This window comes from Jaculus jaculus, chromosome 14 (genome assembly GCF_020740685.1).
Source record: "Jaculus jaculus isolate mJacJac1 chromosome 14, mJacJac1.mat.Y.cur, whole genome shotgun sequence".
Classification (NCBI taxonomy): domain Eukaryota; kingdom Metazoa; phylum Chordata; class Mammalia; order Rodentia; family Dipodidae; genus Jaculus; species Jaculus jaculus.
Window position 1 is genome coordinate 82,147,545 of NC_059115.1, and position 14,624 is coordinate 82,162,168.

Genomic DNA, 14,624 nt, shown 5'->3' on the forward strand with positions numbered 1-14,624 from the left:
AGGTGTTCAAGGTCATCTTTAGCCACACAGAAAGTACAAAACCAGCCTGGGCTACATGCTAATAAGACCTTGTTTCAAAAAAAATAAATAAGCTGGGCATGATGGCACACACTTTTAATCCCAACACTTGGGAGGCAGAGGCAGGAGGATCACCGTGAGTTTGAGGCCAACCTGAGATGACAGTGAATTTCAGGTCAGCCTGGGCTGGGCTAGAATAAGACCCTACCTTGAAAAACCAAAAAATACTAAAAATAAATTTTAAAAAATATGTATCAAGCTGGGTGTAGCAGTGCACACCTTTAATCCCAGCACTCGGGAGGCAGATATAGGAAGACTGCCATGAGCTGAACAAAGTGGCGCACGCATCTGGAGTTTGTCTGCAGCAACAGGAGGCTGCCACGCCCATTCTCTCGCTTCCTCTCCCTCTCAAATAAATAAATACTTAAAAAATAAATAACTAATAGATGACAGAATAATAGCCACCACTACATAGTGAACTCCAGGTTAGCCCAGAGTTAGAACAAGACCCTACCTCAGAAAACTAAAACAATAAATAAGTAAATAAACAAACTAATATGCATAATCAAATAACTGGGTTTTACACAAAAGTATGACCAAAACTATATCAAATTCTGCTGAATACTCTGTATTCCTAAGATACTAAATTATAGACATGTTAAAACTCTCCTAATGACAAAATAGGAAAGCCAACAAACCTGGGTTCTGCTCAAAATCATCAAGGAGTTTGTCCAAGTCACAGACAGCGGCTTTAAAGTAACTGTCCATTCTACCTGTATAGTTACTCAGAATTTAATTCTTGTATGTCTAGAAAATAAAAAAGAACACAATTACACTTAATTCTCTATACATATAACTATTAGGTCAGCTATTTGATGCCGGTAAACAATCATGAAATAAAAAAAACAAAATTAAACAATGCTTCATTGAAGACTATCATTTCTATATAAAAATTATATGAAATTGTTTCTATATGAAAATATGACATTAAAAACCAACTCTTTTAAAATTTAATTTATTTGCAAGGAGAGAGAAAAGAGAGACAGAGAGAGAATGGGCGCGCCAGGGCCTCTACCACTGCAAATGAACTCCAGATTCCTGTGCCCCTTGTGTATCTGGCTTCCGTGGGTCCTGGGGAATTGAACCTGGGTCCTTTGGCTTCACAGGCAAACACGTAAACCGCTAAGCCATTTCTCTAGCCCTAAAATAAACTCTTACAACATAACACTTACGTGCATTATGGGTTGTAAAACAGTTATCAAAATAACTAGATAATGAGATGGAAAGATTTCCCAGTGGCTAAAAGCACTTGCTAGCAAAATCTGATGGTCCTGGTTTGAATCCCCAGGACCCACGTAAAGCCAGATGCACAAAGTGATGCAAGCATCTGGAGTTTGTTTGCAGCAACATGAGGCTGGCACAAATCCATTCTCCATTCCCTCTCAAATAAATAAATATTAAAAAAAAATAAACAACAAACAGATGACAGAATAATACCACAGAAAGATAAAAATTCTTATAAATACTACATAATATAAAACAGGCTATATACAAATAAAATCCTGCATACAAAACTAAAGTCAGTTTTATGAAAAGTTGAGTAAAAGGGTAAAGAAACCAAGCTGAAGGGGTTCTCACTGATTTAATAAAATTTAATAATACTTAAAATATAGATTAAGGGGTTGGAGAGATTGTTTAGTGGTTAAGACACTTGCCTGCAAAGCCAAAGGACTCAGGTTTGATTCCCCAGGACCCACATAAGCCAGATGCACAAGGTGGCTCATGTGTCTGGAGTTCGTTTGCAGTGGCTATATGCCCTGGCATGCCCATTCTCTCTCTCTCTCTGCCTCTTTCTCTCTATCTCAAATAAATAAATAAAAATAAAACATTTTTTAAAAATATAGATTAAAAGATTAGACAGAGCTTAAAGAGAAGCAAATGAACCGAAATGTTTATCTGAAGAAATTACCCAAAATGAAGCCCAGAGAAATGAAGAAGAGACAAATGTGAAAATGAAATTCAGGGGCACAGGAAATGAAATGAGAGGAGTGCCATGGGGAAGGAGAGAGCATACAAGACTTTATTTAAAGACAATGTTAGACACTTTCCCAAGATTCTTGAAAAACTCAATAGAGACAGGAAACACTTCCTATCACATTATAAACAAAAAGAAATCTGCATGTAAGCCACATTGCAGTGAAACAACTCAGCCCCAAAGTCAGAGAAGCCAGGGAGAGAAAAGGTCATTTTTTCAGGAACAACAACTGCGCAGCAGCAAGTGCACGTCAGAAGTGCTTTCACAACGAAAGCATGGCGTCTCAATTCACTGAAGTGCATTACTCTCACTCACAGGTTTAAATGTGTAATGCCGTACATAGAGGACAGTGCCCAAAGCACAGAAAACAAGCCGATACAAGGAAGACACAACGCAGGAACAGAAACCTTCAAGGCACATTCTCAGAGAGGAAAAAACATTTTGCAACTATGAGAAAGGACCACAAAGACATAAATAAGGAACATATGGAGAACAAAAAATGATCATGAAAATCAAAAGCAGAAATTTTCAAATTCAAAACAGGATTGAGGGATGCAAGGAAACTTTCATGAGCAACACTACTAAGTACCTATATTAAAAAGAAGCAAAACCTGAAATCAATAACCTAAGTTTCAATTTTGGAAAACCAGAAGAAGAAATAACGAAGAGAAATTTATGTCTAATAGAAGTAGAAGATGAAAAATTAAAGCAAAAATATCAATGAAAATAAAAATAGGAAAACAAATGAAACCAAAAACATGTTCTTTTTGTTTTTCTAAGTATTTATGTATTTATTTTCAAGCAAAGTGTGTGTGTGTGTGTGTAAGTAGGGGTGTGCCAGAGCCTCTGGCTGCTGCAAATGAACTCCAGAAACTGCATCACTTGTTTATCTGGCTTTATGGGGGTGCTGGGGAACGGAATCCAGCCCAGGAGACTACAACCTTTTTTTTTTTTAAATTTTTTTATTATTTATTTATTTGAGAGTGACAGAGACAGACAGAAAGACAAATAGAGGGAGAGAGAGAGAATGGGCGCGCCAGGGCTTCCAGCCTCTGCAAACAAACTCCAGATGCGTGCGCCCCCTTGTGCATCTGGCTAACGTGGGACCTGGGGAACCGAGCCTCGAACCGGGGTCCTTAGGCTTCACAGGTGAGTGCTTAACCGCTTAGCCATCTCTCCAGCCCAAGAGACTACAACCTTTACGTGCTTTTATTCGTTGGAGATAGCTCCCCAGCTCCCACAGCGTGAAAGGAGAAGACAGGGCTGAGAAGACAGCGCCCTGGCTGAGCACCTGCCCAGCACATGCAAGGCACAGGTTCAATATCCCCAACACCATCACACAACAGCAACAACAGCCTGACCCACCAGCACTCCTGTTATTTCAGAGAAGCTCTCGAAGGTAGTAGGGCTTACACCTCTCTCTGCTCCCTCACAGTACTACTATTAAACGACATGGTGGTCGCGACTGTAATTCAGCACCTGAGAGGGCGAGGCAAGAGAATCCCGAGAGCGAGCCACACCTGAGCTACATAATACGCCTACCTCAAAAAATAAATAAATAAATATCTTCTAAAAAATTTTTAGTTTTTATTTATTTATTTGAGAGTGGCATACAGAGAGAGAAAGAGGCAGAGAGAGAGAGGGGGGGGGGGGGAGAATGGGCGCACCAGGGCCTCCAGCCTCTGCAAACGAACTGCAGACATGTGCGCCTCGTTGTGCATCTGGCTAACGTGGGTCCTGGGGAACCGAGCCTCTAACCGGGGTCCTTAGGCTTCACAGGCATAACCGCCAACCCATCTTTCCAGCCCTAAATAAGGATCTTACACAGCATGACCAGCTCTGATTTATCCAGACATGCCAGGCTCATGCAACAACTGGAAGTTAACTAGTGCAGTCTACCACAACAGACAGAATTATCAGAAAATCTTGTCAATGATGCAGGGAGGCACAGACTTAACAAAACCTCTCAGAGAACCCTAAGGAGAATGGCTTCAATTTGATAAAGAATATTTATAAAATGCAGTCACACTTCATGAGAAACTGCCTTCCCTTACAGACTGGATTAGGAAAAAGATGTCCTCTCTTACTTCTCTAATTTAACATGTTTCAAGGCCCTGGCTAGTGCAATAACACAAGGAAAAGAGAAAGTGTACCTTTTTGGAAAGAATTGCAGTAGCAGATTTCACAGTAGTAGATTTTAACTGTAACACTGATTCCATGATTCATGAAAAAAAAAAAAAAAGGTAAATCCGACCTTATTAAAATGAAAATCTTCTGGGCTGGGGATATAACTCAGTTATAGAACACTTGCCAAGTATGCATGAGGCCCTGGGTTCAACACCCACAACCATAAAAACTAAGCCAACAAAAACTCCTGTTTTACAAGAGGCAAGAGGTGGGTTAACCCCTGTACCACAAAACAGAAGGTGGGGGTAGGTGGAGTGGGTGATAGTCAATCTCTATTGTCAACTTGATTAGATCTAGAAACATCTAGAAGATAAATCTGTGGGCATGTCTGTGAGGCAGTTTCTAGATCAGGTTAGCTGAGGCGGGGAAGACCTACCCTAACTGTAGTACTCAGCATCCCACTGGCTGAGGTCAGAAAACGGAAGAGAGCAAGCTGACTGTCAACATGCATCCCTCTCTGCTTTCCGACCGTGGACACAATGGGACCGGCTGCCTCATGCTCTGTAGCCATGCCACCCAACAGGTGTATCCTGAAACTGCGCCAAAATAAACCCTTCCTGTCTCAAGTTACTTTTGTCACAGTAACAATAAAAGCAAGCAAGATAACAGACAAAACTTCTGTAGGTAAACCTCACCAAACATGATGCACAGATACAAACAAGAATTGAAAGCAACAGTTTCACATCACACTCCAGATTAAAACAAGATACCACCGTACACCTATTAGAAAGGCTAAAATCCACCCCCTAAATGTTTCAATATCAAATGTGATATATGCTCAATAACAAACTAAGTTATTGCTGGTGTAATTGAAAAATCATGCAGCCACAGTTTGGCAGTCTCTTCTTATAAAACTAAGCATGGTCACTATGCAATCTAGTCTGTGTGCTTTCAATCTGATCTGAAAAGCTTACGTCCACATAAGAGCTTAGATATAAATGCATATAAATAGCTTTATTCATAATTGCCACAGGGTGGAAGTGACAAAAATGTCCCCAGAGGTGCACAGATAAATAAACCATGCCACATAACATTCACCGACGTGCCACAGAAACATGGGTGACTGCTAAATGAGCAACACTAAACAAAAGAACCTATATGCTGTATGGCTCAATTTACCACTCTGGAAAAGGCAAAACTGGAGACCGTGCACACAAGAGTGGGTAGTCTGGGTTAGCGGTGCTGAGGCCGTGAAGCACGGAAGATGTTTCAGGGTGGTAACCCGCACATCTACTAACACGGGGCGTCAAGACAAGCACTCGCGCCACCCACATAACTTTATTCTACAAGGATGTGTCTCAGTGGACGCAGTTTTACAACCGTATCTGAGCGCAGCGCTTCACTCCTGCAACCCCACACACAGGAGGCTGAGACAGGAGGGCTAGAGCAAGCGCCGAGTCCGCCTGGGCTACAGAAGGAGACGATCTCAAAACAAAACCCCAACCGAGCAACAAGAAACCACTCTGCAGGTCAGGGATCCCAGAACGAAACGCAGAATGAGACAAGAGTCAACAGTGTTACAAATGTATGAAGCAATGTCTGTACCGGGGGAGAAGACTAGGTGCTGACCTCTGGAAACAAGGAGTCTGTAAGAGTAAAGGCAAAAGGAACTCTGGTTATGAATACTAACGGACACAAGTTACGTGAGGCTGTAGGTTAACAGAAACCACCAAAAATGTATACGGCAGTTGAATCATTAAGTAAGTGGATGGCAGAAGACGGGAGCCAGTATTGTCCCTGCTGGAAAGGGAGGTTAGAGATAAGCAAAGGGAGGAAGCTGAGACTATCGATGTGATGACAATTTTGAGTCGGCAACATCAGTGTGAAGTCATGTTTAACTTAGTGTGGACTACACATAGAACTACGTGTGTGCATGTAGTATGTTACGGCATTTGCCTACAAAGCCCAATGACCTGGGTCTGACTCTCTAGTCCCCATGTAAAGCCAGACGCACAAAGTGGCACATGTGTCTGGAGTATGTGTGCAGTGGCTGGGAGCCCTGGTTCATATTCTCTCTCTCTCTCTCTGTCTCTCTTTACTTACAATAAAATAAAATATTTCTAAGAGACCACATGGTTATACTGACATATAAAGTGATACTGCTGGTGTTACCCTTGACATGTGACAGGAATGGAAAGGCACTTCATCTCAGTGTGGAGACACGTTATCTGTTTAATCATGAGCAAAAATGTAAGACGAATCCCAGCTGGCATTCTGTAATGTCCAGTCAGCTCTTCTTCAAAGAGACTGTCCAGGGAATCAAAAACAAGGAGCATCTGAGGAACTGACAAGCAAGAAGTCCTCAAGAGATGCACCTACTTGGTGTAATATACCTGAGATAGGTCCTAGAACAGAGAAAACATACTAGGGAAAGCATAGGAAAGGTGAATAAGTATGGACCTTACTTAATAATAATCTATTAACACTGGCTTACTAAAATCATGAAAAATTCACCATATTTATGTAATACATTAATAACAGGCTTGGATGAAACATTTGGAAACGCGGAATTATCTTTCCAATAATTCTGTGTATCTAAAATTATTCGAAAAAGCAAACTTATTTTAAAATGCAGTCAATGGGGAAGGCACTTGCTTGTAAAACCTGCCAGCCCAAGTCTAATTCCCACGTCACCCACACTGGATGCAAGCATCTGGCATCACACTCTGGGGTGCCTGCAGCACACATGCATGGCATGCATTCTCACACCTACGAGTGTAAGTGATAAATAAATGTGAAGTCAAGGTACAAAGTATAGAGGACCAAAAAGGGGAAAAGTTGAAAAAAACATTTCAAAAAAGGAGACCAAAATGGGATGGAAAGCAGAAGAGAAAAGATCAGAAAATTAGAGAATCAAGTAGTAAGAAGAACTTGCCAGGTGTGGTGGCACACGCCTTTAATCCCAGCACTTGGGAGGCAGAGGTAGGAGGATCGCCATGAGATCAAGGCCACCCTGAGACTACATAGTGAATTCCAGGTAAGACTGAGACCCTACCTCAAAAAAAAAAAAAGCAGCAGCAGCAGCAGCACAGAAAGTTAGAATGGGTGGAGTTTGCAGGGAGGCACGTTACCAAATAGAATAACCCAGAACCAAAGGGGTATGGTCTCCAGCGGGAAGGGGCCCATTTTAGGACCAATACATGAAGAGAAACTTGCACTAACATTTACATAGCTGAAATAAACAGAGAACAGCTCACGGCTAACACAAACCCTTTGCGAATACTCAGGAGTGACAAGACAAGGAGCGCAGCGCAGCGCAGTGGTTAAAGGGAATGGCTGGGGCAGCAAACCTACCCGGCCACCTCCTCTCATACGAACTGACATCTAAGACCAGAGCGGATGAGGAACGGGGAGAGGAGAAACTACGCAACTGAGCATATGACTTAAAAAACCTGGAGGTGAAAAACCAGTTTGAAGGTGTTGGCTCTAGAGCAGACTTTCTCAGGAATAGTTTTGTGAGAGAACTGGTCTTTACTGCCCTAAGGCATTCACCTTTAGTAACAAATTAACTATCTTCCTGGGCATTCAAGTGCTACTAGTTGATGTGATCCTAGGGAGAAGTCAACAGCTGCTGAAGCAATTTTCTGCCATCTGTGATTCACACTGGGAACCCAGACTGAGGGAGCCTTCTCTGAACAATGGGTTTCTGAGTGTCTGGGTGGGTGCTGGACAGGTGACTGGTCTTTTCATCGTAAGTTCTATTCCTTAACACTTTATGGCTAGGCCTTTGATAAAAATGAGACATTAAATTAAAATTAAACATAACCTTAAAAAAGAAAAAGAAAACCAGGCTGGCTTGGTGGTGCATGTCTATAATGCCAGCACTCAAGAAACAGAGACAGGCTGGGAGTGGTGGTGCTTGCTTTTAATCCTAGCATGAGGGAGGTAGATAGAGGTAGGAGGATCACTGTGAGTTTTGTGAGGTCAAGGCCAGCATGAGACTACATAGCGAATTCCAGGTCAGCCTCAGCTATAGTGAGACCCTACCTAAGAAAGAAAGAAACAAACAAACAAACAAGACAGCAGCAGTGACAGGAGGATTGCCACAAGTGCACACGTGAAGATCAGCCCACCTGGTCTACATAGTAAGTTCCAGGACAGCCAGTGCTACCAAGTGAGACGCTGTCTCAAGAAGCCAAGTAAATAAGTATTTTAAGACAGTTGGGACCTTTAAATGTAGAATATATTAAAAAGTAAATAAAAAACAGGAACCAAACAGTCTAAAAACGGTTTCTCACTAGCAAAAGCCAGAGAATTTTAAAAAATAAATTAGGGCTGGAGAGATGGCTTAGCAGTTAAGCGCTTGCCTGTGAAGCCTGAGGACCCCGGTTCGAGGCTCGATTCCCCAGGACCCACATTAGCCAGAAGCACAAGGGGGCGCATGCGTTTGGAGCTCGTTTGCAGTGGCTGGAGGCCCTGGCCCACCCATTCTCCCTCTCTCTCTCTATCTGCCTCTTTCTCTCTCTATTACTCTCAAATAAATAAAAATTAAAAAAATTAAGAGCTTTCATTCAACAGAAACTATTTACGAATGTCTCAATGTAGTAAGATACTCCTAAGCATTATAGTATTTGAGGTACCTAAAAAGAAAAAGAGATAATAATACACCCCAACAATTTGTAAATGGGATGACAATGAAAATGCTGTACATTGAGACCTTTTAATGTGTACTCTTATTAATCTTTACATATGTCTCATTTTGATCACTTCTGGGCCAGCAATTTACTACATACAGAAGAAATCAGTGAAATGTTATGATAAACTTTCTGTATATATATTAGAACTTATTTGAAATGACAGTTTTACTAACTTGGCCATTTATAAGCTCACAGGTTTCCAATGAAATCTATATAATTCACTTTACAAAAGTTGATTTAAAAATCTCTTCATGGCTTTACAAAAAGTGTTAGCAGCACCTACGAATAATCAGAAAATAAACCAATAATGAGTGATGAGGTGAGTGATGAGGAGGAAAGGCTGAGATAATTCAGAAGGTGAAAAGGAATCAGAAGAGTAGCTAACAAATGAGAACTTGGGGCTGGAGAGATGGCTTTGTGGTTAAAGGTTTTGCCTGCGAATCCTAAGGACATAGGTTCGATTCCCAAGGACCCATGTCAGTCAGATGCACATGGTGGCACATGCATCTGAAGTTCGTCTGTAGTGGCTAGAGGCCCTGATATGCTCACTCACATGCTCTTTCTTTCTAATAAATACTAAATATGTAAATAAACAAAATAACTTTTTCTAAAAAACATGAGAACACTTATGCTGGAGAGATGGCTTAGTGGTTAAGTGTTTGCCTGTGAAGCCTAACGACCCTGATTCGAGGCTCCATTCCCCAGGACCCACGTTAGCCAGATGTATAAGGGGGCACACGCATCTGGAGTTCGTTTACAGCAGCTGGGGGTCCTGGCGTGCCCATTCTTTCTTTATCTGCCTCTTTCTCTCTCTGTCACTCTCAAATAAATAAAGTAAACAAAAAAATTTTTTAAAAATGAAAACACTTCAAGATAGAAACAAATGAGAAGGGTGGTAGATAAAAGCTGTTACCACTGAGCATTACAGGTGATACAGGATTAAGGAGAAATGGGAGTTCGTTTCTGGACTGTTTGTTGTCTCAAGTACCTTGAGAACATCCTGGGAGTGATGTCCGAGAAGCTGTTGAATGCAAGATCTGGGATGCAGAGAGAAGTCTGAACAAAGACCTGGAGACTGGCCGCACAGCCGTTACTGGAGAGCACCTAGGAAAAAAGACAGGAGCGCAGGGGCCTGACATTCGCCAGCCAATGACCACAGCTCACGTTCCCAAGCCACTCCGGGTAAGACTGCGGAGTTACAAGCACTTCTGTAGGAAAGCTCCAACACATCATGTTAAATGAAAGAAACAAAATTGGGCTGGCTTAGTGGTTAAGGCACATGCCTGTGAAACTTAAGGACCCAGGTTCAATTCCCCAGGTCCCACGTAAGCCAGATGCACATGGTGGCACATGTGTCTGGAGTTCATTTGCAGTGGCCAGAGGTCCTGGCGTGCCCATTCTCCCTCTCTCTGTCTCTAATAAATATATAAATGAAAATAAAATCTCAAAAAAACCCTCATCTGAAAAAAAAGAAACAAAATTGTAGAGCTTTGTGCATAACAGAAACCCATTTTTTTCTAAATGAGTTGTTCAAAGTAGTATTAGTAAAAGCAAAGGGGAAAATATGGAGGAAGGAATAATCATTAAGCTGTTAATGCTATAAATCTAAGGAAGGGATTACATAAGTTTACATTATATGTCTAGCATACTTTACTTTTGAAAATAAGCATGTGCTTTTGTAAATAGGATTAAAAATGAGCATCTTCCGGGCCAAAGAGATGGCTCAGTGGTTAAGCTCTTGCCTGTGAAGCCTAAGGACCCTGGTTTGAGGCTCCATTCCCCAGGACCCACATTAACCAGATGCACAAGGGGGCGCACGTGTCTGGAGTTCGTTTGCAGTGGCTGGAGGCCCTGGAGCTCTGTTTGTCACTCTCAAATAAATAAATAAACGAAAAATTTTTTAAAATGGTCAAGTTTGACATGATAATCTTTTAAAATATGATTATTTTCCTCAAAGAACTGTATTATGCATCTTTACTATATAATAGCAATAAAAATCTGTTAGAAAAGCACTCTGACAGCGGACTTTAATGGATAAATCATACGAAAAGATAAAAATATGATCATACAATGCCTATCAGATTTATAAGAATTAGAAAAGATCAGACCGCTGTTCTTTATGAAAGTACTCAATGCTGGGAAGGTGTGATTCTTCAAGAAGCATCTCAACCAGCTGACCGAAGCTGCAGTGGCCTCAGAGAGGCAGTGTGGACCAACGTCTCAAAACCCTGCACCTGGTAACGAGAAAACACTCCAAACCAACTGAAGACCTACAAAGGCAGTCGACTGCTCACTAGGTGAAATTATCTAAACGCCAGTATCAGGACAGGACACACACAGTGATGGGCATCAAGACTCATGTTTATGTCTATCAAAAGGCTAAAACAAGGGGCAGGGGGACATACTCCACGACCTAGCAACGCTATCCACAGAGAAACCTTGGCGATCATGCACAAGAGCGTGTCACAAGTAACTTTCAATGCTGCTAAGTGTGGGGAGTTGAAAGCAACCCAAGAGCCTGCTGAGGAAAGGCTACGTCAGCTATTTCGAGTTGTGCTGAGAGCTCTTGAAGTTCCCAAAAGCCTTCCGGGAACTTCTGGGACACCAGGTCCTCTTTTTTCAGCCATGTCTGTGTACGAATGGCTTTAAAATTTTACATATATATATATATGTATATATATATATATGTGCCAGGGCCTCCAGCCACTGCAAATGAACTCCAGACACATGTGCCCCCTTGTGCACCTGGCTTACGTGGGTCCTGGGGAATCCAACATGGGTCCTTTGGCTTTGCAGGCAAGCGCCTTAACTGCTAAGCCATCTTTCCAGCCCAAGGATGGCTTTTTCCCCCTATACTTCTACGTAAACAAGATAGCACACCCAAATGAAATGAAACAAATATGAGAACTTAGCTGTCTCCTGTGCCAGACATTAAATGACTCACCTGGAGGTAAGAATATCACTCTTCTCACTAAATTCAGTTTTAGAAAATATAGTTGTTTTCAATAAAATAGTGAATATTTAATGGTTATATTGCTATTTTGCTTTTTCTTTTTTTTAAGAGAGTGAACGAGGGAGGGAGAGAAAGAGAATTGGTGCACCAGAGCCTCAGCCACTGCAACTGAACTCCAGACACTTGCACCACCTGGCCATGTGCGACCTTGCACTTGAGCCACCTTTGTGCATTGGGCTCATGTAGGACCTGAGGACTCACACATGGGTCCTTAGGCTTCACAGGCCAGCGCCTTAACCACTAAGCCAGCTCTCCAGCCCGATTTTGCTTTACTGTTGAAACAGAACCTTGTTGTGTACACAAGCTGGCCTGAAAATTGCCATGTAGTCCAAGCTGGTCTTGAACTCAATCCTCCTGACTTACTGCCACCAGCAGTGGGACTGCAGGCATGCCGACCACACATCACTGCAGTATTATTTTAGATAAATAAATGAAAAGAAAACTATTTTCTGAGGTTTAATTTCCAAAATGGTACATATATCACATTACGAAACAAAAAAAGCATTTTGTTCCTTGGTAAGTTTGTAAATGTGATTTATCCCCAATCATAATGTTAAATATGATTGGTGATAACTAAGTAGGGATTCTTTATTTATTTTTTTTTTAAGATGTAGTTTCAGGCTGGTCTCGAACTCACAGCAATCCTACCTCTGCCTCCCAAACGCTAAGATTAAAGGCATTTGCCACCCTACCCAGCAACAACTTAGGAGTTTAGTTTTCTCTAGAGGTTACTTCAAGATGTTCTGCTCATGTATTCTGTGTACAAGCAAGAAGTCGCAGGTGGGCTCGGGAGATGACTCAGCAGTTAAAGGCACTTGCATATAAAGCCTGCCAGGGTTCAATTCTCAAGTACCCACCTAAAGCTGGGTGTACAAATTGGCATATGGGTCTGAAATTCGTTTGTAGTGGCAAGAGGCCCTGATGTTCTGGTTCTGTCTTGCGTGCACACAAATAAGTTTAAAAAAAATTTTTTTAAAAGGCTTCTTAAAATATATAAGAAAGGCAAACAGGGAGCCTCATATGTGTAGCCCAGCACTCGGGGGCTGAGAAAGGAGGATCACCCCTAGTACACTTCAGGGGGCTGTAGGGTGCATTCCAGGTCACAATGGGCTAAGAGACCTTACCTCAAACAACAATCACATAAGACAAAAATACCTTGGTAAAGAAAAGCAAGCAGTCCCATTGTATACAAAAGCCTGGTCATCTCAATTAAGAAAATATACACGGGAAAAAGAAGACACAGAAAAAAGACAAAATGTTAATAGTGCTTGGTGGCTCTTGCATGGAAGAACTACAATTATCTTTTTGTTTGTTTGTTTGGGCTTCATTATTTCGTTTTTCATTTTTTGAAGTTGGATCTCCTCGCAGTAGCCCACGCTGATGTGGAATTCACTCTGTAGTCCAAGCTGGCCTCGAACTCAGAGATCCTCCTACCTCTGCCTCCTGGGTGCTGGAATTAAAAGCGCTCCACCACCATGCCCGGCTACAATTATATTTATTCATTATGATTTTCATAAATCTTACCACTAAATACAGTTTAATATTTAGGAGGATGAGAAAGTGGAAAAAAAATCACTTAATTCTACTGGCTCAAACCATTAAACTTCTGCCCCACTCAAGAGATGACAAATTCCCATGGATAAATGAGAATAAATGAGTTCAATACACTTTTTTTAAAAAATAAAATGATTAACAATATCAAATCTGTGGAGCTGGTTTTCCTACACATTAAGAACACCAGTCTGGAATCTCACAATTTGCAATCACGGTCATCCAGGTAAGTTAATGGTTAAAAGTCAGGTCATCTTTTCAAAGGCCCCAAAGGGAAGGCTGCTGGAAGGAGCAGCCAGCAGCGGCGCATCCTTGCAGAGGAGCGGGAGGGTGGGATGCAGGGTCTAGGAACGGGCACGCGAGGGAGCTCGGGCAGCAGGGGCAGCCCGCAGTCCAGGCGGCGCAGCACGCACCCCCGTCGGAGGTTCGGTCCCCGCCCCAGGCTGCACGGCCGCCGGGCTTCCAGCGATCGCCACGCCCCAGGGTCGCTGCTGCGGCTACCCCGCTCCCCAGGCGGTCGGCTGGGAGCCGGCATCGAGCCGCCGACACTTCCCTCCGCGTCGGGACCTGGGATTCCCCGAGGACTAGGAGAGGGAACCGGTCGTGAGGACACGGGACACGGTTCCTGAGAGTCGGGGGGGGGGGGGAGGGAGAAGGGGCGGGCCAGACCGTCGTCCGCTCCGCGAGTTCGCGGTCATCCCTCCCCCTGGGCAGAGCAGCAGCGGTCAGGACGGCGGGCTCGGGCGCTCTTACCTCCCACAGCCCCGCTGAGCTCTGGGGGAACTCGATGCGACACTGCAGTCCCCGGGGCCCCGGAGACCCGCCGGCGGGGGTGGAAGAGATGTCCACTCGGGGACCGCGCCCCTCCCACCGCGGGGAGCGCGGCGCGCAGGCGCACGGCAGGCCGCTCTCCGCCACGCCCCTCCCGCTTCGGCTAGCGCAGCGCGCAGGCGCACGGCCGGCCGCTCTCCGCCACGCCCCTCCCGTATCGGCTAGCGCAGCGCGCAGGCGCACAGCAGGCCGCTCTCCGCCACGCCCCTCCGGCGGCGTCCGCTGCGTCGGCGCCTGCGCGCTGAGCCAGGGAGTGGGCGGAAGTATGCGGCTGCGCCGGGGACGCGGAAGGCCTGTCCCGTGGCCGAGGAGTCCCTGGCCTTGGCGTCCCGCTGCCTTCGCCCTCTGCTGA

At 43.6% G+C, this 14,624-nt stretch overlaps 1 protein-coding gene across 3 annotated transcripts in view; it reads right to left on the minus strand.

Moving 5' to 3' along the window:
- Zfyve16 (zinc finger FYVE-type containing 16) overlaps window positions 1–14,326 on the minus strand; it is a 52,377-nt gene extending 38,051 nt beyond the window's left edge. For 2 of the 3 annotated variants that reach the window (XM_045133720.1, XM_045133721.1), the window contains exons 1-3: window positions 14,195–14,326; window positions 9,866–9,981; window positions 717–825 (exon numbers count right to left, since the gene is read on the minus strand). In XM_045133720.1, coding sequence (XP_044989655.1) covers window positions 717–786 — 70 coding nt within the window. In that variant the 5' untranslated portion in view covers window positions 787–825; window positions 9,866–9,981; window positions 14,195–14,326. The remainder of the gene's footprint in view (window positions 1–716; window positions 826–9,865; window positions 9,982–14,194) is intronic. The other variant, XM_004651651.2, reaches the window with a different exon arrangement.
- Between the last annotated feature and the right edge of the window lie 298 nt (window positions 14,327–14,624).